The sequence below is a fragment of the Symsagittifera roscoffensis genome, chromosome 1, assembly GCF_963678635.1.
Source record: "Symsagittifera roscoffensis chromosome 1, txSymRosc1.1, whole genome shotgun sequence".
In the NCBI taxonomy this organism is placed as follows: Eukaryota; Metazoa; Xenacoelomorpha; order Acoela; family Convolutidae; genus Symsagittifera; species Symsagittifera roscoffensis.
In genome coordinates, this window is record NC_087062.1 from 81,808,553 (window position 1) to 81,832,350 (window position 23,798).

At 38.1% G+C, this 23,798-nt stretch overlaps 2 protein-coding genes across 2 annotated transcripts in view; one reads left to right on the plus strand and one right to left on the minus strand.

The window, feature by feature from the left end:
• The window catches only part of LOC134851027 (calsyntenin-1-like), a 28,700-nt gene extending 5,275 nt beyond the window's left edge, over window positions 1–23,425 (plus strand). Inside the window, exon 3 of the mRNA XM_063866910.1 lies at window positions 19,940–23,425. Within this exon, the coding sequence (XP_063722980.1) occupies window positions 19,940–22,872 (2,933 nt within the window). The 3' untranslated portion in view covers window positions 22,873–23,425. The remainder of the gene's footprint in view (window positions 1–19,939) is intronic.
• Window positions 792–19,162, minus strand: LOC134851017 (ATP-dependent translocase ABCB1-like). Its single transcript, XM_063866899.1, has 12 exons — window positions 18,566–19,162; window positions 17,625–17,958; window positions 17,097–17,245; window positions 15,457–15,888; window positions 12,377–12,670; window positions 11,763–12,057; window positions 10,956–11,218; window positions 10,098–10,661; window positions 8,833–9,084; window positions 6,776–7,169; window positions 1,997–2,259; window positions 792–1,366 (listed from the first exon to the last, which is right to left on the minus strand). The coding sequence occupies exons 1-12, from the start codon at window positions 18,831–18,833 to the stop codon at window positions 909–911; spliced, it is 3,966 nt and encodes a 1,321-aa protein (XP_063722969.1). The 5' UTR covers window positions 18,834–19,162; the 3' UTR covers window positions 792–908.
• Window positions 23,426–23,798: the final 373 nt, after the last annotated feature.

Consider the following 23,798-nt stretch of genomic DNA (forward strand, 5'->3'; position numbering starts at 1 on the left):
CAATTTAGCTTGCATTGATTTTCTAGCCACGTTATCAACACGATGACTTTTTGATCTTTCTCGTTATGATATTCCCGTCCGAACGCAAGTTAGAGAATTGTCCTTTTTATTTGACAGTTGCAACTATAATATGTCAAATGAATATGGGTTACTTTTCAACTCCTCAAATGAAAAGTTAGTACTCAAATTTATATTGAACTATAAAACAGTATGCAGATTTAATCTAATCATTCTTGCACTAATTCGGTTTAAGATTCGGACTTCACGAAACACTTCATGGACAAAAAACTATAATCTTGCTTGCAATTTTTTTTTGGAATTTTGGAATTTTGGAAAATTGATTTTGCAACTGATAAAAAAAAGAGTTTTTTTTGGAGAATTTTTAAAATTTCAACAAAAATGCCAGTCATACAAATCCCGAAGTATGGAAACTGTATGACTAGTATTTTTTTTCATACACAATTTGTACCGAATTGTTTGCTAAGCGTTTTCAGTGTATTGTCAACCCGGGTTATTCTTGTGAGCAATTTTTTGTCAGTTAATAGTATATTTGGCATTTTTGTAACATGGCTGAAGAAATTGAAATTAATTTGAAGGACTCGCATCCTCATAAGCAATTCCACAAAGTTGAAAATACACGGGAAATTAAATCCAAAGATGATATGCTTAGAAAGCTTATTAATAGCACAATGGCAAATAGCAAAACTCTCTTTACCTATCCCCCATATTATAAAAAGTAAAAAAAAACACTATAGAACTGAATCAATTGTTATGCATATGCGGATTTTGCACTCATTTGTAGTGGTTGTTGTAGAAGTAGCGAACTATTAGCAGTAGGGGGAAATAGTTAGAGAGATTCAAATGGTCAAGAGAAATGAACCGATTCGAATTTTTTAGTAACAAGTCCTTCATTTCTTCTGTAAATTTTGCTGGTTGCACAAGGCGGCGTAGATTCCCCGCTGGGCGAGCAACTGGTCGTGGGTTCCCAGCTCCTGGATCTTCCCAAAGTCGACCACCGCTATCTGGTCGCAACCCTGGATTGTCGACAATCTATGTGCAATCACTAAACATGTACGTCCCTCTTGGGCTCGATCTAAAGCCTCCTGTACTAATTTTTCACTCTGAGTATCTAGAGCCGACGTCGCTTCGTCCAGCAGAAGTATCTTCGGTTGCCGCATCAGAGCTCGTGCGATGGCAAGTCGTTGTTTCTGGCCTCCCGAAAGCTGCACACCCTTCTCGCCAACTTGCGTTTCATATCCTTCCGGAAGTTCGTTGATGAATTTCGCCACGTTCGCTTGCTCGGCAGCCTTTTGAACTTGAGCGTGGGTTGCAGTTGTACTATCCTCTAGGCCATATGCAATGTTATCTGAACAAAATTTAAAGGAATCATTGAGGCCATGAAAATTCCATTGTTATGCTAATTTTCAAAGAAGTTAAATTTTGATCGAAGGCGACTAACATAAAACTCCATGAATTTTTTTTGAATTTCTAATGATACGGGGATTTTGAGAAAATTTTGCGCTGTAATTGAAAAAAAATTAAAAATTATTTCGCGAACAATCAACTCGCAACGCTTTTGTGCTGTGCAGCGTGCATGCATGTTTTTCGCAATCACTAGTTAAGTTACGTTTAAGTCAGTGGTGTTCATAGGAATCTTTTGAATCAGAGTGTGAAAACTAGCGTTTTTCGGCACGCGCCCCTATCAAAATTAGGAGCCTGCAGACATAGGCGCCTTCAGAATTCTCTAAGATTGGTCGAGCAAAAAGAAATTTTGTAAAGCAAAACCAAAGCGAAGGCATCTCCTCCTCGACAAACTTTTGGTTTAAGTGCAGTCGGAAAGTTCCGATAAGAGAACTCTTGTTTTTTTTTTCACCAGACTATAAACTGCTAGTTGAATTACGACATTTTTATGGATTTTGACACATCAGTTCAAAGCTCTAGTAAAGCTATTTGTCCAGTTTATTTTATCCATTTAAAAAGGTGTAAAGCAACTGACCAAAAATGGATCCCTGGAACAGCGTCGGTTCCTGGCTCACAATGGCCATGATGGACCTGATACTGGTGGTGTCGAAGTTTCTTATGTCTTCTCCGTCTATGGTCACTCGGCCCATAGTTGGGTCATAGAAGCGCATCACCAACTGCATCAGGGTGCTCTTGCCACACCCACTGTAGCCCACAAGAGCCACTTTTTGCCCACTTTTGACCTCGAGACTGAGACCGTTGAGAATCTTTTGGTTCTTCCGCTCAGGATAGAAGAAACTGGACAAAAAAATTGGTAGTGCAAATTTCATCTGACGAAAACCCGGATTGGTCTGTCAGTCAAAATCAGTACTGTTTCAGTAACTCAACAGTATAAAAAAAGCCTTGTAACAGTATTGGGCAATTGACACGATAGCACTGATCAGTCACAAAATCAGGACAAAAAATTGCATTACTGTTCCAGTACTGAATCAGCAGTAGTACTGAATCCGAATTTAGTACAGAATTAGTACTGTTTTTGAAAGCAATAAAACTGACCATTACTAAATCAGTGAATGTTACAGGAATTTTTCACTTTCGAGAGCAAATCATTTGTATACTGTTGCATTACTGGAAGGGTAATAATTTTTTACTAAGGGTTCTCGGGTAAGATTAGCATCAGTATGGGTCGGAAAGAGTCTATATTTCAAAAACATTTTAGACAATTAGATAAATCCAAACGTCTTTCAAAGTTGAGATTGTCTTCTTAAGTCTTTTTTACGCTAGAGTTAGCGGACCTGTTATTTTTTGGGTAGTCTTCCAATCAATCTTCGCTTTTGGGTATCGAAACTTTCCTGTACAATTATAACAGCGTAACAGGCGAGAGTTCCTAACAGGTGACCACTCGTAATTGCTGAATGAACTGTTGTGATTCAACTGTTGTGATTCACTCGAATTGAAACTAAGCGCAGCGGAGCAAGCGGTCGGGACTTTCCAATGCATTGTTATGAAATGTCGCATGCTACGAACTGGCGTTGTAACCATCTTTGCCCCACCCAACCTACAATTTTAACTTCCTTTTTAGTTGACAAATTATTTGTTTGAGCTCGTAAAAATTAGTTTCAGTTCTAGCTGTAAATTATTTGACAATTTTTGCATCACATAGTAGATATTTTTTAAAGTTGAGTATTTTTTTTGTGCAAAATCAAAGACCCCAAGTGTCTTATACAATGATTTATGACATAACCTATTGAATAACCATTGAATTACAAGAAAACAAAATTTTTCATAAAGCTACGTAAACTAAAACAAAAACCGAAAAATAGTTAGGAACTGCCAAATTGCATTAGTGTAAACCTAAAAAAAAAAACAATTTTCGAGCTTCGACTTCCTGAAAATGAAACTTTTACTTGGAACTGCAGGCGGCTTTGAAATATTGGGTTTTTGGAGAAGAAAGAATTGCTACCGCTGCAGAGTGCTTTGCAAAATGTTGCTAACTTGGGATCTCTTTAAATATTCCTCTCTTTTAGGGTGCCTACCCTCTGTAAAGAAATAAATCAACGGTTCAGCATATGAGAATTTAGTACCGATTAACGAATCTTTTCACCCTTTGCAAAAGGGGAGAAATAGTTAAAAGAGATCCAATTTGTCCCCATGTTACATAATCATGATAGTATACTTGGCTAGTGTTTAGAATAAAATTGCAGGCCTCATATCCTTTTCATTCAGCAATGATTTTTAAACATGACTTTCGGTTGCATTTTTTTTTCACATATGAATGTTTATTAGAATTTTTAATTATGTTTCATTTCATCGCTTTTTGCATCTGAATTTTAAATGAGGAGACAATAAACTTAAAAAAGCACTGTAAAATTGTGGCTAATTTGGGATTTGTTCAACTATTCCTGTAGGGTGCATAGAAACAATTCTCCCCCTGTAAAGAAATAAATCAACGGTTCAGCATATGAGAATTTTGTGCCAAATAGCGAATCTCTCCCCCCCCTTCATTGCAAAAGGGGGGAAATAGTTAAAAGAGATCCAATTTGTCCTCATGTTGTATAATCATGATAGTACACTTGTCTAGTGTTTAGAAAAAAATTGCAGGACTCATATCCTTTTTTTCAGCAATAGAAAGCACCGGAATTATCTTCGAAAGTTTTATTATGTTTGACAAAATTCACATAACAATGAGCCAATTGCAGATAACTGATTCTGAATTTTTTTTGAAAATTCCGCCGGGAGTTCTTGAAACAACCGTTTTAAAACAAAAAATGAAAAAAAACGCTTTTTGGGCCATTCACGCCTTTATGGGAGAGCCAGTGAGTTCGGAGCGAATCTCATTTCAAATTGAGACACAAGCAGCCAAAATAGACGAAATATGTGTGAACATTCTAAAAGAATTTTAATCACACTCATTTGTTATGCTTATATATTGCAACCTATCAGCATGAAATGAAGATATTTTATGTAAAATTTTCACTAAAATTATTCAGCACTACAAATTAAAGCCAACAGACAATTGTAATAACCTTAACTAGACTAAGAAAAAAATATCTGATTGTTTTTTGTTCAATTTGCGTTTTCAAAATTACAGTAGTTCAGTTCAATTTCTGCGATATCTTCTCAGAGGCGGATCTAGGATTTTCTCGAGGGGCGGCAGATTTTCAAAAAATCGTTTTTTTTTCAGGTCGACCAAATTGATTTTCCGAGCTCTCCTAGAGCACTAAAAAGACGCTGTTTTGACCGAAATTTATGCGCCGCAGGCAAATTTTTGATTTTTTTTTGCGCGCGCTCCACCTCAAAATCCACCTCAAAGGCGCCTTTAGAAAAATTTTAGAGTCGGTCAGCCAAAAATTGATTTCTTAAAAAGTACCAAAAGGGGACCCTTTGGATCGGTATGGGGTGGAATCCCTAAAGGAGGGGGCGTACCCCCCTAAATCCGCCCCTGTATCTGCTTACAGTTTACCATTAACAGTTTTTCAAAAGAATTCACTCAGTTTGAGAAAACTGAATCCGCTGAGAGCTCTTAAAAATTAAATCCTTGTGTGAAACTACCGTTCAAATTCAATTTTTGTGCCAATGCAATTTTGTTATTCAAAATGAAGCAAATAGCAAAGTTTTATTGTTTTCCCGAAAAGTGACGGGAAAAAAACAAATTAACCAATTAAATAAAATTTTACTGCGTTCGTTAACAATAAAACATTTTTCGTCCTGATGCTTTTCTGATTTTGCGAATACTTTTACGATGGTTTTCTTTTTGATAAAAATTAATCCAAATTCAGAAACCTGGATTAATAGATAATTTTTTCATTCCGCTTACGAACTCCAAAAAAATGAAACTCAAGTTCATCAACATTTTTCGCTCCTTGTTTTTAATTATTTTTGGCAATTTAAACGGAGAGGAACTTGAAAACAAATCTGAACGTTTGTCTTTAGCCTTGCGATAAACAGGGGTGTTGCAAATGGTCACTAGAATTTTTTCTTGCAAAGAACTTTGTACACAAGATTTTGCATATGTGTCATCTAGCTTCATAGTAAATTAAAAATCAATCAATCACCTAGCTCATATGGCGTAGAGGTAACGCTTTTGCTTGAGACAAAGGCTTGTATTTCGAATGCTTTTTTGTTTACTCGGCTTAAAAGTTTTTCGGCGATTACTTAATTGGCTTAGTGGCATCAATTTGCAACGTTAGATGAGCTAATTTTTTTTTCCTGTGAGTGTGTCTTTGAGGGGGTAACTTATCATAAAAAAAGTTTTTAAGTTTTTTTGTGAAAATATCTTTTTCTTAGCTCAACGGGTGTCTGCTGAAAAGCTCTCGGCTTTTATACCGCTTTATTTTTATGTAAACGTAACTTTCAATTTTCTTCGTTGTCTTGTTTTTTTCTCTCAAAAAAAACTTCACTCAAGCCAAGATATAAGAATTGCGGTAGATCTAGGCTTTTCTCGACGTTTTCGATTTTTGTCTCAATTTCTTTCTGGTAGTTTGTCATGATATGTTTATATTGTATCGCAAGTGGTGTATCTGCTTTGCCTCTGTGTAAAACTTCTATCCATTTTCTACGTTGGGTCAGAGTTTCAGGGCCTCAGCTCAAGTACTTTTTACATGTTCGACTTTAATTTGAGAAAGTTTATCTAAAACACTCTGTAAGTGAAAACAAGGCTGCTCGTGCATCAGGGCAAACCCCTGAATGTTCCGACTGTCCCTTAATTCATATCGAATAGTTTTTTGGAAAAGAAAATATTGAAAACCTATATATTTTGGACACTATCAAAGTGTGCAATTTTGAGTCGTACCCCTAGCCTCAATTCAAATTAGAACGATTATGTTGTTCGAGATAAATCGCCACGCATAAATAATTCGCGTTACTCTCTCCGCATCATGAATTAAGTCTTCAAAGCGGACATAGTTTAGTCCAGCACATGGCCAATTTGGCAATTTTCAAACCCCCCAAAACTTTACAAAAACTAATTGGAGGTAAAATATCTTTTCAAATTTGAACTCAGGAAGTCGATATCTTCAATGTAGTATAAAAAAGTTTTGTCGAAAAGTATTATTTTGATCGACGAAAATTGACTGAATAAAAAACCACACCGAGCATAAATATTCCGTTTTCTTCGAAAGTCGGAACAAATGACTTAGTAAAGGAACATTTAGTTTGGTGTTGATCAAACTAGAATTTGGAGATGCTAAAAACTGACTCTATCAAGCTGAACAAGACACGCAAAACTGTAGTAACATAATTCGAAACAAAAGTCGATTGCTTCAGACGCAGATATTTTGGTTTCAGTCGGATCGTGGTTAATGAGTGTACTAACTGAATGTTGTCGAACTTAATGTTGCCTTTGAGACCCCTCGCATCCTTAGTACTTCGACTGTCGCCCCCAATCACAGGCTGCAAGCCCAGCTGCGTCGAGATATTCTGCGCGGCTACCTGCGCTTTCGCGAAGTCGGGCAAAAACGCCGTACTTTGACCGACACCGAAAGCGGCAAAAAGTAGGGCGAAAATGACCTTGAATGCATCCGCTGGTTCTTCTAGTTTTCCATTCACAATCAGCTCAGTGGCGAGACGAAAAGCAGCGGCGTATATGAAGTATTGCAAACTGAAGCCGAGGCCATTAGTGACACCGTACACATGTGACAGTTTGATGTCCTTTTTGTGCAGGGGGTCTATAATGGCGTTGAAGTCGTCAATGAACTGCCTCTCCAGTCCTGAAAATGCAACGCTCACTCGTTTCAGAACTCTTAGCTTCATTAAGAACAATACCCCCGCCCACAGTTTTTTAAACTAAATGACACGAACGACACTGAACTCTCAATTCAATTTGAATGCATTTTTTACATCATTTTAGCTATTTTAACTCCTACTTTTTGCAGTTTTGAACGATTTCAACCTGACATTACTAAAATTTACCACATGAAATTTGGCAGAAAATTTTTTTTCGATTTGCAATTGTTTTGGAATTTCTTTGCTCCAATCATTATGGAGGAACTTCCTGTGCCACTTGTTCAGCAGCCAGCTATTCCTGTTTTTCCAAATATTTGAAAAATGTGGAGGAAATTTGTATTCGGGTGTGTTTTTTTTCATTTCTTTTCCACCATTTAAATCATTTAAAAAACCATCATTTAAAAAACCGTGATTCGAAAGAGATTTAAAAATTTCCGAAATATCAAATATCCAATATGCCTAATTCAATAGCTTTCTACGCGTTTGTGTAGTTGTATAATCACACCACGCAGAAGAAACGATGCTAATTTGAAGATACAAAAGTTTTTGGTAGTTTTTTTACGAATGTGGTGGGAAAATTCTGAGCTACTTGCTCAGTAACGGCTGTCCTTATTCTTATTGTAAAATTTTATAAGGTTTTGAGGTTCCAGTTTTTTAAGCTAGTCATCATTCAGATTTAAGAACTTCAAAATAGATACAATCGGCAAAATACATAGTGTAAATTATGAGTAAAACTTTTCTTTAAGTCTTACTCCTATCATCGTAATTATCAGGCCAAATTGGTTTAATTTGAAAACAAACTGAATTCTACAGACCATGTCCCGGTAATTTCTACATTTTGCATCGACAGCCACAGAGTTTCAACACAGAGGCGAAGCTGCGCTGTGTCAACGCGACAAAAAAGTGTAGCTTTATAAAGTGAAATAAGAAAAAATAGAAATAAGTCTCGAATTAGTAAAACTTTGTTACGTTTCGGATTTGAATCTGCGACCTCAAGGTTTGAAGTCTCAGGCCCTACCCGCTCGGCCACGAACGTCTAACATCCAGCAAACACACTAGTCACCAACAAAACAGCTACTACATATTCTAATAAATTGCCAATGCAATGCAGCAAAAGTGGCATCAAATACAAATAGACACAATTTGGCATGCAATAATATGGAAACTGAAGGCATCTACGCACTCTTTTCATGTGATAAATTCGAAAACATTAAAGCCATATTTTTTTTTTACTAATTAAGCATTTCAAAAATTTTGCGAGGTATATTGAGTTGGAAAATATCTGAAATCGAGTTTTTATAATTGTATTGATATTTGAAGCAAATAGCTTTTTTCGGTTCATTTTAACAATGAAAAATGCATCAACTGTGTTAACTTGTTACTAATCGAATTTCAAAGGACATGCTTTTAAAAGCTGTAAAGGTGTCACTAAAGTGGCGCCAATATTTGCGACTTAGGTTAGAAAAAAAGCATAGTCGTACTTAAGTTAGCTAGTGTAAAAATGCTTCGAAATCAAATTCTGATGGTTTTGATTGTCACAGGATTGAATACTAGGCGACTAAAGTTTGAACACTACTACGCATTAAAATTTGAACACTAGGCGTTAAAATTCACTTTTCGTTTGCGACTTTTGTTTCTCTTGCTTACCGAAAGCGTGTACAGTTCTGATGTTAGAAATGGACTCTACGATCAACTTCCCGCCCTTCTGGGTGTTGCTGCTGTCCTGCACCTGGTACCCGGTGGATATCTTGCCCTGCACTGTGCCAGTGAACATTATGAGAGGCACGGCTGCCAGGATAAGGAGAGCCAGTTGCCACCCAAAGTAGAAAGCTATGGTCAGTCCAATGACCATACCTGCCATGGCTTCAAACACACTCTTCAGACGAACACCAGTTGCACCTGAAATGAACCAATGATTTTGAATCATTGACCCTTTTCCACTAATGATTGCACTTTTTTGTTTTAAGAAGACCACGTTTTGGGTTTTCGAAGACTGAGCTGGAAAAAATTAAAATAAGGAAAATATAATTTGAAAGACTCCAGCCAGAAATGTTCGCGCCTGAACTTTTTTTTAGCGTAATGCAGGTCTTTTTTGGAGAGGTCGACATTAGATGTTTTACATTAAAAATAGTAGATACAAATGAAATCAGACATTTAGAGTTGACTAGAGGAATACAGTGCTGATTTAAATTATCCGGACAAAACGAATGAAACTTGAATTTGCAAACACGCTTTTCCCAAATTGGGTTAAGATTAGGCAAAAAAGGAAGAGAACAAAAGTTGCTCAGAATTTCATCAGGATTAATATTTTCGCCGAAATTCTCAATCAACATTTTACTCCAAAAATGGGTCATTTTGACTTTTTTCAATTAATCAAGAGTTATGCTGAAACTAATTTGTTAATTGATGAAGAATATGTATCACAAGAAGCCTTTTACACAGCCCAACAAAGTTCTAGAAGAGTTAAATCCCCAAAAATTTGAGTAAATTGTTTAAAATTTGTTTTTAATCAAAAATTTTGGGTTTTAAATAGTAAAAATCACGTTTCTTGACTATCAAGCAAAATTGTTTTCTCTTATACAGGTTTTTGGAGGTTTATCCCTTCTAAAACTTTGTCGGGCTCTGTAAGAGGCTTCTTGTGATACATATTCCTCATCAATTAACAAAGTAGTTTCAGCGTAATTTTTGATTAATTGAAAAAAGCCAAAATGACCCATTTTTGGGGTAAAATTTCGGAGGAAAAATTGCACCATATTAATTCTGATGAAATTCTAAGCAACTTTTGTTCTCTTCACTTCTTGTCTAATCTTAATCCAATTTGAGAAAAAGGCGTTTGAAAATTCAAGCTTGTTCATTTTGTCCGGATAATTTAAATCAGCACTGTATAAAGTAAAATAGTTGTGGAGTCTAACCTTGAATCAATGAAGCATCTTTGGACAATTTCGCTGTCAACGCTCCCGTTGAATTATCAGGACGATCGAAGTATTCAATATCCTGTTCCAGAATTGACTCAAACACTGTATAACGTAATCGCTCCGTCAAATTTTCACCCGAAATGGACAAAAACAGCATCTCAAGAGCAAATCCAATCCCAATGGTTCCGCCCAGGACCAAAAACATGCAGCTCCAAAATACCGCATCGTCAACCATTTGATCAGTCGGCTCTGAGAGTACGGCAATCATTTCTCCAAAATAAATGGCGAAGGTGGGAAACGAACCACTGACCATTGTCGCCGCAATAATCGCCAGGATTATCCAATACCATTCGGGTGCGTTCAGTTTCATCAGGGCTCCGAAGCCTGGCTTCTTCGAGACTTCTTCAACCTCGTTGTCAATGAGTGCTTCTTCGTCACTGCGTACTGAGGTAACCGACATTCTGGAGATTCGACCCAGCTTCTGGCTAGTCTTGTAGGAGTTCTGTCTGTTGTAGGCTGCCGAGTGCGCCATAGCTTGATTCTTCTCATCCTCAGTAGTTTCTAATGCGACATCAAAACATATACTAGACAGAAAATAAGGCTATTTCTAGAAGTAAAATTATTAAAAATGATAATTATTGGAGTGGTTAAAATTAATGCTAAAAAAACAAACTGTATCCAAGATGATTATTTGATATCATTGTGTTTTGAAAAATCTATCTTTAAAAAAATTTCAAGGAAAATTAGTTCTTTTCAGAAATCGCGAATAAAGAGTTTCACTTCACAAAAAATTCGTGTTTTGGCTTCAGTTATTTATATGCACGTCTTTTTGACAACCGAGAAAATTTTTCTAACCCATAGATCGCAGATTCTGTTTTCTAACTAGACCAGCATACACTCCATCCAGGGCCATAAGGGAATCATGGTCACCCTCCTCTTTGATCTCACCGCTGTCGAAGGCTATAATTTTGGTGGCGTTCTTGATCGTGGACAGTCGATGGGCAATCACTATCGTGGTGCGACCTTTACTCGCCTTGTTCAGGGCATCTTGTACTACTTTCTCGCTTTCTGTATCCAGCGCAGATGTCGCTTCGTCCAGCAGCAGAATTGAGGGATTTCTATACGGGTCATAGTTAAAACTATTATTTCATAACGGTGATCCATCTCGTGTTCTCTTTTGAGCTTTCGCTGAATTTTACTTATTGTTGTATTTTATTTGCCCTTTTAAAGAGCTCAATTAGCCATTTTTTTGCCCTTTTAAAGAGCTCCATTAGCCATTTTTTTGCGACATGAAATTTGTTTTGCAAAAGGAAATTTTGCCTCTGGCTATAAAGATCTTAGCTTTCTCCCAGATTCCCAGACTTAGTTACCCGTTTGGAAAGATTGTATATGACTTACTGTTGTGATTCGAAAAGAAAATAAATTATAGGACTTTTTATCTAACTTATCTACTGTTGAAATGCTTTGAGAGAAATCAATTCCTGTGGAAATCTATTGACTTTAGGCCGACTTTAGGACATGTAATTGCTATACTGGTTGCTTATGGAAATTTTTGATGCGTCTCGAATTGTCAGGACTTGCAATCGCTTGAACGTGGCCATTACAGCCAAATAGGATTACAAATTCAAACTGTAGAAGTCTGATTTTTGAAGTTGCATGTACCGTATTAGCGCTCTGGCGATTGCGATTCTCTGTTTCTGTCCCCCCGACAACTGGGTTCCCCTCTCCCCGACGTCGGTGTCGTATCCCTTCTCAAAGCCCACTATGAACTCGTGCGCATTGGCCATCTTCGCCGCCTCCTCCACCTCTTCCCGAGTAGCACCCTCTTTTCCGAACTGGATGTTTTCGGCGATCGTGTACCCGAACAGAACCGGCTCCTGACTCACGAGTCCAATTTGACGTCTCAGCCATTGTATGTTCATAGATTTCACATTAATTCCATCTAATGTAACCTCACCTGTAATAAACAATTCGTGTGTAATAGTCAATGAAATAATTTTAATCGAATCTAGCAAAATCTGCTATTGAATTGCAACTTAGCAGATTTTGTTTGATTCGATTAAAATTATTTCATCAACCATGTTTCAGAAGTTCAGTCCATTATCCTAGCCAATTGTAGAGGAAACTCGAAGAAAGTTTTCGTTCAATTCATTTGTTGGAAACAGAAAATTGCAAATTTGTTCCTTAACTGTAATTGAAAAGGCCATTTTTATTGCAAACAAATTAAACAAGTTTTCATCCAAAGCTAAATTCAGATTAACTGGCTTGAGTTTCACCTTCAGTGGGATTGTAAAAGCGCTGAACCATAGAAACACATGTGCTCTTCCCACACCCAGAATGACCCACTAAAGCCACAGTTTCGCCCTGGTTCACATCAAAAGACACTTTCTTGAGCACCTGTACATCGGGTCGAGTGGGGTACCAAAAGTCGATGTCGCGAAACGAGATCTTCCCTTTCACTGATGAAGGTGTCAGCCCAGACTCGTCAAAACAATCGATGGGAGGCTTCCGTTTGTTGACCGCAATCAAAAAAGCAGCGGCTCCTTTGCACATTGCAATATCGTTCAAACCTGAAATCAATATTTCTGTCACTTTGAAGAGTATTTTTATTCCGACCAATGAAAATGAGGAGGAAATTTGTATTCAGATGTGTTTTAGTTTTTCTTTCTTTTTCTTCCACGCAAAATCAGGCACCACAAATAATCATCGGACTGGGTTGAGTGATATATCATAGTGAAGCCCCTTTAGTCGTGATTCCAACGACATAAAAAATGTTCCAAAAGTTTTCCCAGTGTTGAGAAAAACCGGTTTGAAATTTTTGCGTCGTCTACTTTCGAGGGAGTAAAGCGATCGAGTAACATTCGTTAAATATGAAAATTACCAATTTAGGCTATAAGTTACTTGATTTTACTAAAAAGAAAATTAGGTTTGGAAGCCTTATTCAGCGCTCATAATTGAAAGTTTTAGTGGGAAAAATTGAAAAACATTGAAAAACATTTTTTCAGAAAAAGTTTTTCAGAGTTTTAGTTTATTGGTTAACAGCAATTGGTTATTCTGGTTACTTTTTTGGAATTGTTCCATTCAACATAAGGGTCCGTTTGTTTGGTTTTCTGATCGGTTTCGATTATCATAAACGGTAATTTAGAGCAGAACAACCTCATTTTTTTCAATAATTTGATTTACATTCATCTTGATTATTTTCTGCTGGAAAATCTACATGAAAAAAAATGTTTGTTAAAGTCTTTTTTTTTTCATACCGCGGGAGTCAGAAGATGTTTAAATCCTAAAGAGAATCCTCAGGAGCTTGTGGTTTGTTGTAAGCAACTCTACCGAATTTATTGATGCTAGGACTCAACTTAGACCCATTAATGAAATACTACACTGCAAGACTCAAGCTACTACTACACTCAAGAATATTACACTTCAATCATAGCTCAATGTTGAAAGTGCCAGCCTGCACCAACTGGGGCCAAAATAAGGAAATGGTTCTAATTAAATACAAGGCTATGTTTAGACCAGTCCTAGAACCCGCTGCCCCAGCGTGGTCAAGCAAGCACCACTTCTATCCAAAGACTACAAACTGTACAAAAAGCCTCCCTCCGCACTGTAACTGGATGCACTAAACTGGCGTAAATCGAACACTTCCATACTGAATGCTTTATCCTTCCCGTAAAACGCCACATGAACCTACTCTCTTTTCAATACTATGCTAGTTTCTAACTACACAACGGCCCAGAAGAACAATACTCGATACTACCAACCCCCTGACAATTGAAAACCTCTTTCAAAAGCCACAATGCGGGTCTCCTGACTGACTCGATCGACCCCTATGAGTACATCGACAAGGGAGCCAAACTCTATATACACAAAGTACTCCCTACACTATCGGCTTACATCTTCATCGAAACTGTCCCCATACCTAAAATACTTGCCGAAAGCACCTTCCACTTACTCACCAACTGAAATATCCCTGAGTCGCAAGGCCCGGTCCAGCCTAGCTCAACTGCACTCCGGCTACTCCCCCTATTTTACTCCTACCTCAACTGAGTTGACCCCATTCTCCCCAACGAATGTCTAAAGTACTTCAACACCCCCACACAATACCAACCACCTCTTTCAATGTCTCCAAAACTCTACTACTTTCACTACTCTTTCACTCTGGTCCAATCCTGTCAAGGCTTCTGCCTTCCTCAAATTAGATCAGCCTTCAAGAACATCAATCGAGCTCGCTCCTGATGACTAGTGTCGACTCAACACTGACTCATAGCTTCGGCTATGAAATCCAAATCGTTCCTCTGTCTGATGTTCCTCAGATACGATATAGACAAAATTAGACACCACAACCAGAGCTTTGCTTTTTTCTCCGCGTTTGACGGCTTGGCGATTCACCGAAACGGGCGCCGCCACCAGAATCATTAGACGAGTCAGTTACTGGAATCGGGAGCCCCTCTTCTACCCATAGACAACCCGGCGGGAACCGCACTGTGAGACTCGGAAGATACGACAAAAATAACAACCTTCCACTGGAAGTACTGAAAATAACCTAAGCTAAGAAATCAACCTTCTTCGAAAAAGTACTGAACTGAATAACGTACTAACCACTCCAAATGAAAATGAAGTCTATTTATAACGAAAATTGACCAAAATGTCGAAACTTAATGCGCTGACCCTTGACGAGCCAACTACAACAACAATAACAAGTGATTAATGCCTAAAGTGATTGCTGCGCAATTTAACACTCTGACGGATAAGTTTTTTAAATCAAACTTTTTTTGCTGAAATTAGTTACTTACCAGAAAAAGTCCAATAAATGTTCAGATATTCTGTTTTTGAACCCCAATTACATGGGTAGCAAACATATTTTTATTTATCTTTCATTCATAATTCATCAATGAATCATAAATGTAATTTGCATCATGGATCAGCATCACTTAAGTAGCAACATTAACCTCGGTTAACTGCAACATTAACCTCGAGATAATCTTAAATCCGCGCCTGATTTATGTGATATTTAAAGAAAAAATATGGGATTACTTGATTCTACTCTATCTAACCATTCAAAATATAGTTATCAAAACAATTAGGTTGTCAGAATGGAAAATTTATGTTCAGAATTTCAGCAGTCATTTGGAGCCTCATCATGGTGATCAGTTTTCCTTTCGAGCCTCACCATTGGAGACTTTGTCAACAAATGCCCAAATAACAAAAATTAGTAATTAGATTATGTCTATTTTTATCAGGTCGGGTAGGGTTATATTTTGCTAGGGTTATATTTGGTAGGGTTATATTTTGCTGGGCCACAATGGGGACTACATTAGGGAAGACCCAAATTCTCAAGTTATTCAATTTAACTTGCCTGGGAACGCATTTCCAATAGACATGGCGCCTGTCAAAATACTGAAGAAAGCTGTCATCATCTCTGTTGCATTCAACTCGCCGTCTGCAATCAGCCGAGGTCCGTACCAAAAGGCCAGGGCGTAAGAGCCAAACATAACCACATACACACTTCCAAGAGACACTCCGAAAAAAATGGACTTCTTAATGCCGATTAACTTGGTGACTCTCAACTTCTCTGCGTATTTTTCCAAGTGGTATGGCTGTTTGCAGAATGCTGCAACTGTTCGCATGGACGAAATGGTCTCCTCGGCTATTCCGGACGCCTCGGCGTAGTTCTTCTGCTCTTTGGACTGTCGGCCACTTACGAAATAGCTGGTGGCGGACCCAGCCATGGCCATGAGAGGCAAGAGAGAGCAAATGACTGCAGCTAACTTCCAGCTGTAGTAGAAACCTTAAATGAAAAACCAACCCATATAATTGCCATCAATCTTGAACTATGTGACAACGCTATAATTATGAATCAGGCAAAATCAAAAGCTGACATCGAAATATGACATGAATGCTAGATTTTAATAGCTAGAAATTTATGGTGTAACGAGTGATTTTAAAAAATCACGTTCGGAAACCTTACAAGTTTGCAATAGCCTAAATATTCCGCATGCTAATTCTTTACAATATTGATTATTTCTTGTTTCCTCCAGGATCCCTATCTAACCCCTGAAGACATTGAATTATTTGCAATTTTTGGACTGTGTTTTGTCCACATTATTTAGAGAAATGGGCAAAATTTATAAAAACAATATGCTAATAATTTTTTGATGCGTTTTTTTTAGATTTGTCTACCCGCTCTTTTTTGGCGTGTTTTCTGGCCTCAATTTAAGTACACACAAGAGTCAAGTCATCAGCGGCAGTAGAAAAATCTATTGAGCTGTTAGGACAAAAATTTCGCAAAAAAGCACGAGGTTTGCTTTGAGCCGCGAATTAAGGCAGACTCTTCTCTCTTACAACCCTTAAACAGCCGTCATTAACATTTTAAGTTATGACTTTTACCTCTAATTTGGCTTATATTCTTCAAGGGGGCTAATCTCAAGACAGAAGGTTCGAACGATAAACAATTTCCATCAAACCAAGTTTCACTGACCAAGATTCAGAATTACTGAGAGACATAGTGATATGTTACGTTCTCATTTGTAGATTTTTGTCAGTGGTTTATTTTCTTTATTATCTTTATTAATGCGGTGTTCAAGTACACAGGGTAATGTCTTGTAGATCAATGATCACGTTTCATGTCCCTCAGCTCAGAGCCTCTCCTAAAGTATATTTTCAAAAAAAAACTTTAAATTTCTGATCTGAGAAATTTTTCGTCGTTTCCTTGGATACCCGGTTTTGATTGGCTGATATAACGTTCTGCCACTCGTCCTGATGTCATTCGGGATGACGCTTAGTGATCGAACGTTCTTAGGGTTAGTTTAAGACGATTTATCCGCAAGGGAAACGACCAATATACGAGCTGTTCAGCTCGTCACGGAGAAATGCTGAACAGCTGTTGCGGCCCTTCTTTAGAATTACATGCAACGATTCACCCTCAAGCAACGATGCCCCGTAGCTATGCTTTAGTGTGCATATTTATCGTGTAAGTCCAGTGTTTGATAATTGTACCGATGGATATTCCGGACACGAATGAGGCGAGGTTCTGGACTGATAGTGCTATCTTGTCGCTCACTCCCAGTCGTACCTTCTCCAAATCCTCCACCAGTCTGTTCTGCAACTGTCCACTCTGCTGCTGGTCGAACCAGGCAGTGTTCTGACTACAGACAACAACACACCCAAACTCACACTCAATTAAGACCATGTTAACCATCTCCCCCTATATTGATTGAGTGGGGGGTGTTCACTTGGTTGCTATTTTGGTTCCAACCATTTGAAAAATGGGAGGAACTTTGTATTCGGGTGTACCTCAGTTTTTTTTGTTTTCCACGCAAAATCGGGTACCAAATATAATCATCGGTATAGATCGAGTAATATAAAATATTAAATGTGATTCGAACGAAATTATTTTGATTTTGAAACGAAAAATTAGCTCTGAAAAAAGGAACCAAAAAGCGACTTCAAATAATTGAAAACTCTGACTGTTCATTTCTGTCCGCAAAATTTTTGTTGAAAAAGCGATGAGTTAGTCTTACTCACCGCAGCACAGCTTTGAACGACTTCTGTTTCAACCGGTGCACAATATTCTGTCCCGCCATCGTCACTAAAGTGACCTGAAAGTACCCACACACAACCGAAATGGCGCCCAAGATAGAAAGCTTGACACAGTTTTCAATCATGTCATTTTCCCACTGTTGTAGTGCAGAGTCAATTGAGTCCCCCACGAGTAGTCCCCCCGATGTTAACCAGGGGGAGGGGTTGATGATTCCAGCTGGACTTGGAGTGGAGGCTGTATGAGTAGAGCTGACAGTGACATTTGTAAACTGGCCTGTGATGTTGCCGAAGAGAATTGCAGACATGGGTCGAAGAACACCTGATGATTTTTATGATCAAACATGACACTAAGTTGTTCAGAAGGCAAAACATCATCGTAAAGTTTTTATAAGGATTCTTAATTCTGAAGAGAACAAAAAAGTAAGTATATGCAGAGGCAGATTTAGTGGGTGACGGATTTAGTGGGTGAGCCGGACGCCCCCCCCCCCCCCCTCGGATTCGACCCTCTCACCAATCAAAGGCCCCCCTTTGGTATATTTTACGACATCCAATTTAGGCCGACCAACCTTAAAACTTTTCTAAAGGCGCCGATATATCCTCATTTTGAAGGGGAGCGCGCGCCGAAAAAACACGTCAAAATTCTCCAAAAAGTGCCCAAAATGACTTTTTCATAAATTTGCCTGTGGCGCTACGTTTTTGGTAAAAATAGGGTCTTCATAGTGTTCTGGCAGTGCTCGGAAAATCATTTAAAAAAAATCCGCCTCTCCCCTCGAGAAAGTCTTAGATCCGCTCCTGAGTATATGCAGCAGTAGAGTTTCAAGTATTTTAGTAATGTTTTGGGTAGTTTTAGGCGTTGGTGGGGATTGGAAACGTAGATATTTGATTGCATTTTTAAATTCATTTAAGCTTCATTTTGACTTTATTACCTTGGATAATAGAACATGCCATTCCGAGGGCAAACATGATCACGTCCCATGTTGTGGCGAACTGAAACACCGCAAAGTAGGATTGCTTCTCGTATGAAAACTCGGCTTCTTCATTCACCTTCCGAAGTAGTTCACTGTCGTCAGATTCGCTGTCTATTAAGTTCTCCTCGTCATCTTTCAGATCTATTCGATTTGTGCCGCCTTTGGAATGAACCCGTTTCAAACTCTGCTTCCTCGTAAAAGAATCGCTGCTTCCGGCTTCGCTCATAGTTCCGACTCAACAAATCGCACGAAGCTATAGTTTTGTTGTTCGGTTGAAACAACCAACTAGCTAATTTGTTTACGTTTTGTAAGCTGATGAGTTTTACATTGGTATAATCCGACAATCAAAATTTGTTTAATAAAAGTTTAGAAATCATGGCTTGTGAAATCTTAGCTCCCACGATAGAATCGTAAGTTCGACTAAAGATAGATTGAAAAGGATCAAAATCCTATCGCTTAATTGACATAACAATTTTACGGCAAATCGATTACGTTTTGTATAAATTTTGGTAATATTTGAAATAAAGTTAAGATTCAACAAACTTTTAAAGTTTTTTTTTTAAGACCATCGATTACGTTTTGTATAAATTTTGTTAATATTTTGAATAAAGTTCAGATTCAACAAACTTTTAAAGTTTATTTTTTCAAGATCACAAAGTTTATTGATTTTCATGATCTGGTTTAAATATGTTTGCAAAGCTATCGCATATTACTTAGTTGTAAACAAAGTATTTGTTCATTACAACGCACTATCTAAAATTATGATGTTTTTCTAAACATTGCAGCAACGATTAAATATGGTTCTTCAAAATATGCCAAGGTCGATAGTTTACAAGTTTTAGCACTGAGCTGATAACTTTTTATTTGAAGGTGAAGTTTTAGATTGTTTGCTTTTCCGCGGAACTGTGAAATGTGAAATTAATTATCATGAGTAAACTCTGTACTTTGGCGTCGGATCGAATAACGCTGGAGCAATTTTTTTTTTCAGTCTAAATTTTTCGATTTAAATTAAAACTTATCATTTAAATTGAGTGGGCTCAAAATTTCACATTTAAATAATTTAAATGGTTTGTTAAATGGACATCACTGGTTCCGACTGCCCTTTAATGTCGATGAAATAAGTTTTACTTTCAATGAACTGATGAATTTTCATTTAAGGCTATCAAGTTCTTTCTGATATATATTTTTAAAAATCCATACCGAAAACAAATATCTCGTCAATTTCTTCGAAAATTCGAACAAAAGGCAACAAAAACTTTAATGCAGACTTAAAAAGCTTCAGATGAAATCTTGCCTAGATGAAAAATATTTAAGCTTATTATCTGTTTTTAGCTAATTTCCGTGACCTTGCAACTGCTACTTCTGGTTATGAAGCAAGACCAAGAGACATAGCAGTGAATAATAAAGCGACTTTTGAGTCGTCCTCTAAACAGCCGGAGGCCGAAACCGAAACAGTTGTACAAACTGAGAACCCCGCCGCAAAAACGGGAACCTTGTCTGATTTAAGCGAATCAACAGAGTTTGAGACTTCGTCGCTGACTTATGATGAAGATTTGTTCTACATACAACCACAGTATAGTGGAATTGCGGTTGAGAACACGTTGGACCCTATAACATTGGTTCCACCTTTGACTCTGGATCGCAAAATCTGCGAAATTGAGTTAAAAGGAAACGAGCCGCCCGCATTCAGATTCGAGTTGAATCAATTTGAAAACGAACTGTTGATTATTCCTCTTCAACAACTGAATTGCGAACAGCGCCAAACTTACCAATTTGAGCTGACGTTCACAGACTGTTCGGCGAAAAAACGACGCTCGAATCGGAGCACATTTTTTGTAGTCGTATATGACGTGAACGAATTCGTTCCTCAATTCGAGGAGTCAAAATACGAATTTTCAATTGAGTCTGGCGAAAGGTTTTCACATATTTTTGAAGCGACTGATTCCGACTGCGATCAAACTTATTCTTCGATTTGCGACTACGAACTGATTTTAAACGACGACCAGAAATCTGTTCCGTTCAGGTTTAGTTCTCTAGTGAAAGGAAAACTTCAGTCGACTAAAAAGTTGGACTACAAGGTCAAAGCTAACTACTCGTTTCAAATGTCGGCGAAAGATTGCGGAAACAAAGAATCTAAGTTAATACCAGTAACTGTAAGAGTCGAGCCGCCATGTACATTAGGCTGGCAGGGAATCAAAAACGTCAATTTAGACTCACATCTTGCATGTTTACTCCCCGAAGCTCACTTTGAAAGTTGCCGCTACAATTGTACTTCTTTTTCGATCGAAACCGAACTAGTTCCTGATGAGTCGGGTTGTATACTAGAGTCCGATGAAACCCGACTCCAAAGGTGTCCAGGTCGAGGCGACAATTTACTGGAAACGGGCCACGGACCAGAAGCGAAACAAATCTACACTTTTTATGGAACAAATACAGCGCTGGAAATTGTTCCAATTGCAGAGATGATGCCGGAAAAGTTTGGATTCGCTTCTTGGCTCCAACATGAATCGAGTGATCAAAATGATCGAGACAAGGAAAGCGTAATTTGCGAAACTGATAAATACGATAAAAACCGCCACCACTTTCACCTGTACTTGCACAATTGTAATTTTGGTCTCACTTGGCATAAAAAGGCTTTTAGCCGAGATGAAATGGTGATCGAAACGAGAACGCAGTTTCATTGGTCTACGAAGCAATTTTGTGACGCAAACTGGCATTACGTGGTTTTAAACGTCGACACGCATAGTACGGTAGAGCTGTATATAGATGGCGAGTTTCAAAACATTTCAAGCTCTCGTTTCGGCGAACCATTTATCAATAACAATCAGTCGGTATCTTGGGCGGTCGGCGCTTGCTGGCACGGACGAGAGTTAGATTTTGTCCAACATTACGAAGGAAAAATGGCCTCGCTTAACTACATTGCGGGCCAACACCAAGATGAAACCCCCTGCGACCAAAAATGCCTGGAGTACTTGGATTATCTGACCACACATAACGGAGGTGTTCACGTTATCAACGAAAGAAGAGGGGGGAAGTCGCGCCAAAAACTGTCCGGTCTAGAAAATACAACTGCATCTCAGTTCGAAAAAATGACAAGAAATGTTCATTATATAAATACGGCCAGTTATGGCAACGACTTTTCACGTGTAATCAAAGTAGACTCTACGGCCGTGTGCTTTAAAAGGGATTCGAGGGAGGTCACTAAATTTCACCAGTCGTTCAATATCAGCATTGGCGTTGCTGAAGATGATAATCTAATTATGCGCACAAATTCCAACGCCTATTCCTACAGCAACCTCACTTTGTACAGAGGAGTGCAGCTTTTCCCTGAGGTCAAATTTCACATGGGCCGTGACGCTAAAGAAAGAAGGAGGATCGAGTCTTGTAGGATGCTAATCTACCCGCCCCTGGAGGGAATTAATAGGGATGAGGGCTTGTCCCTGGCAGAAATTGGTAATCTAATCATGCTCAAAGGTCCTTCCGGGGGTGAAGAAATCATCAGGGGACCGGACTCGGTCGAAATATTTGAGCAAGCCCTGTCCCGGATAATTTACTACTCCAGTTTGGCAAACAAACACAGCCAGAGAAATTTCGATCTTACCTGCGAGGATGAAAATAAGCGCAAAAGCAACCTGGTTACAATCATTATTCGCACCGAAATTCATACGGCATTAACTGATAAGGAAAAATTCAATATACATTCTACGAAAGACTTTGTTAGCGACACTTCCCAGGATCGATCCCCCGCAGGACCACAAATTGAACCTTTTGAGAACACTAACCCGCACTTTGTCGCAGTTCCGAAACCTCTTCACGCACGTCGCACAATGCGACCCGAAAGACTTGCTTCGGATAACTATGGAGTGGAAAGTTCTGCCGAGATCCAAACATTTGACATTGTTGTCGTGGCAATGCTAACGACTGCCGGAATCGTGTTGATTGTTTTCTTGCTGCTGTACAGCATTTACAGAAGCAGAATTAGAGACTCAAGAATCAGACGACAGAGCTTCGAAATGGATTTGGACGATTGTTCCGGCTGCTCGCATACCGGAACCCGCACACACATGTTCATGAGTGACAGCTCGCCGGATCTTCTCACGATAACCGAGAATCCGATTCGGACAGTTCCGAAGCCGAGTAATTCTGAGCACATAGGGTTCCTGATCAATCACAATTTCGTTAAGTCACACACTTTGCACGAGTTTCCTAGCAGTAACGAACCCCAAGAACCTAAATTGGACGTCGACGGAGATGATAAATTGTGAAATGATAAATAGCTGAAAAGCAAAAGCATCGAATAATGGCAAGAGAGAAGAATTCTTCGAGAAAGTAAAATGAGCTTTTCCAATTCTTTAACTCCTTTAAAAAATAGTTTCTTTGATAACTTTAATCGTGTTTGAAATCATGCTAGTTATTCTAGTTATAGTTACTGATGTAATGATTATAAACGATTTACGAATGGGGATAAAAACAAATTCTGAGCAGGATGTTGTCTCACCGTGTAAATGTTTTTTCTTCAAATTTGTGCTGTTTTGTTTTGTGCGAGCATTAATTAGGTAGACGGACAAAAATGATCTTAGAAACATTAATCATAGCGTCCATTGACTAGAGTTATCAAAAGTCATAACAAAAACTAATGCATTTTTTTCAATTTATTTTTGAAATTTTCGGTCTGCTAAAACGTTAACTTCTTGTTTGAACTGAAAATTTATCTTTATAGCTTAATAAAATGCTTTGCTCTTATTACTATTTCTACTTGCTGGCTTTAGTCGCTGGAAAAATTGGTCTACAAACTTTCACCGGTTTTTTTTCGACACTGAAAAATAGTTTAAAAACTTTTTAACATTGACGGTAAAACGATTTAAAAATCTTCAATTTGATTCATCACTGAAGCCCTACCTGTTAATTATTCATGGTATCTGATTTTTCAGTGAAAAGAAAAAATCAAAAACAAACTGAAAGAAGGCCGAATGCAAAGTTCCTGTCCATTTTCAATGGTCGGAAGATTAATCGAAAAGTGCGCGCGCGAGAGAACACAGCTCAGTTCTCTATCACCATACAAAATTTATTACAAACAAGTTATATTCGCCATTGTAATTAGGATCTAACATGTGATTTGAAAAATTTAAGCTTTGTTAGCAGTTTTTTTTATTCCTAAGACTTTCCAGTACTAGAATAGATTTCATATTGA

Excerpts from the sequence above, each read along its gene's own strand:
- LOC134851017 (XM_063866899.1), bottom strand. The coding sequence starts at position 18,833 with ATGAGCGAAGCCGGAAGCAGCGATTCTTTTACGAGGAAGCAGAGTTTG. Across the intron at positions 12,671-15,456 it reads TATTGGAAATGCGTTCCCAG|GTTTGAACGATATTGCAATG; the intron begins GCAAGTTAAATT and ends TATTGATTTCAG. Across the intron at positions 1,367-1,996 it reads GTTCCAGGGATCCATTTTTG|ATAACATTGCATATGGCCTA; the intron begins GTCAGTTGCTTT and ends AATTTTGTTCAG.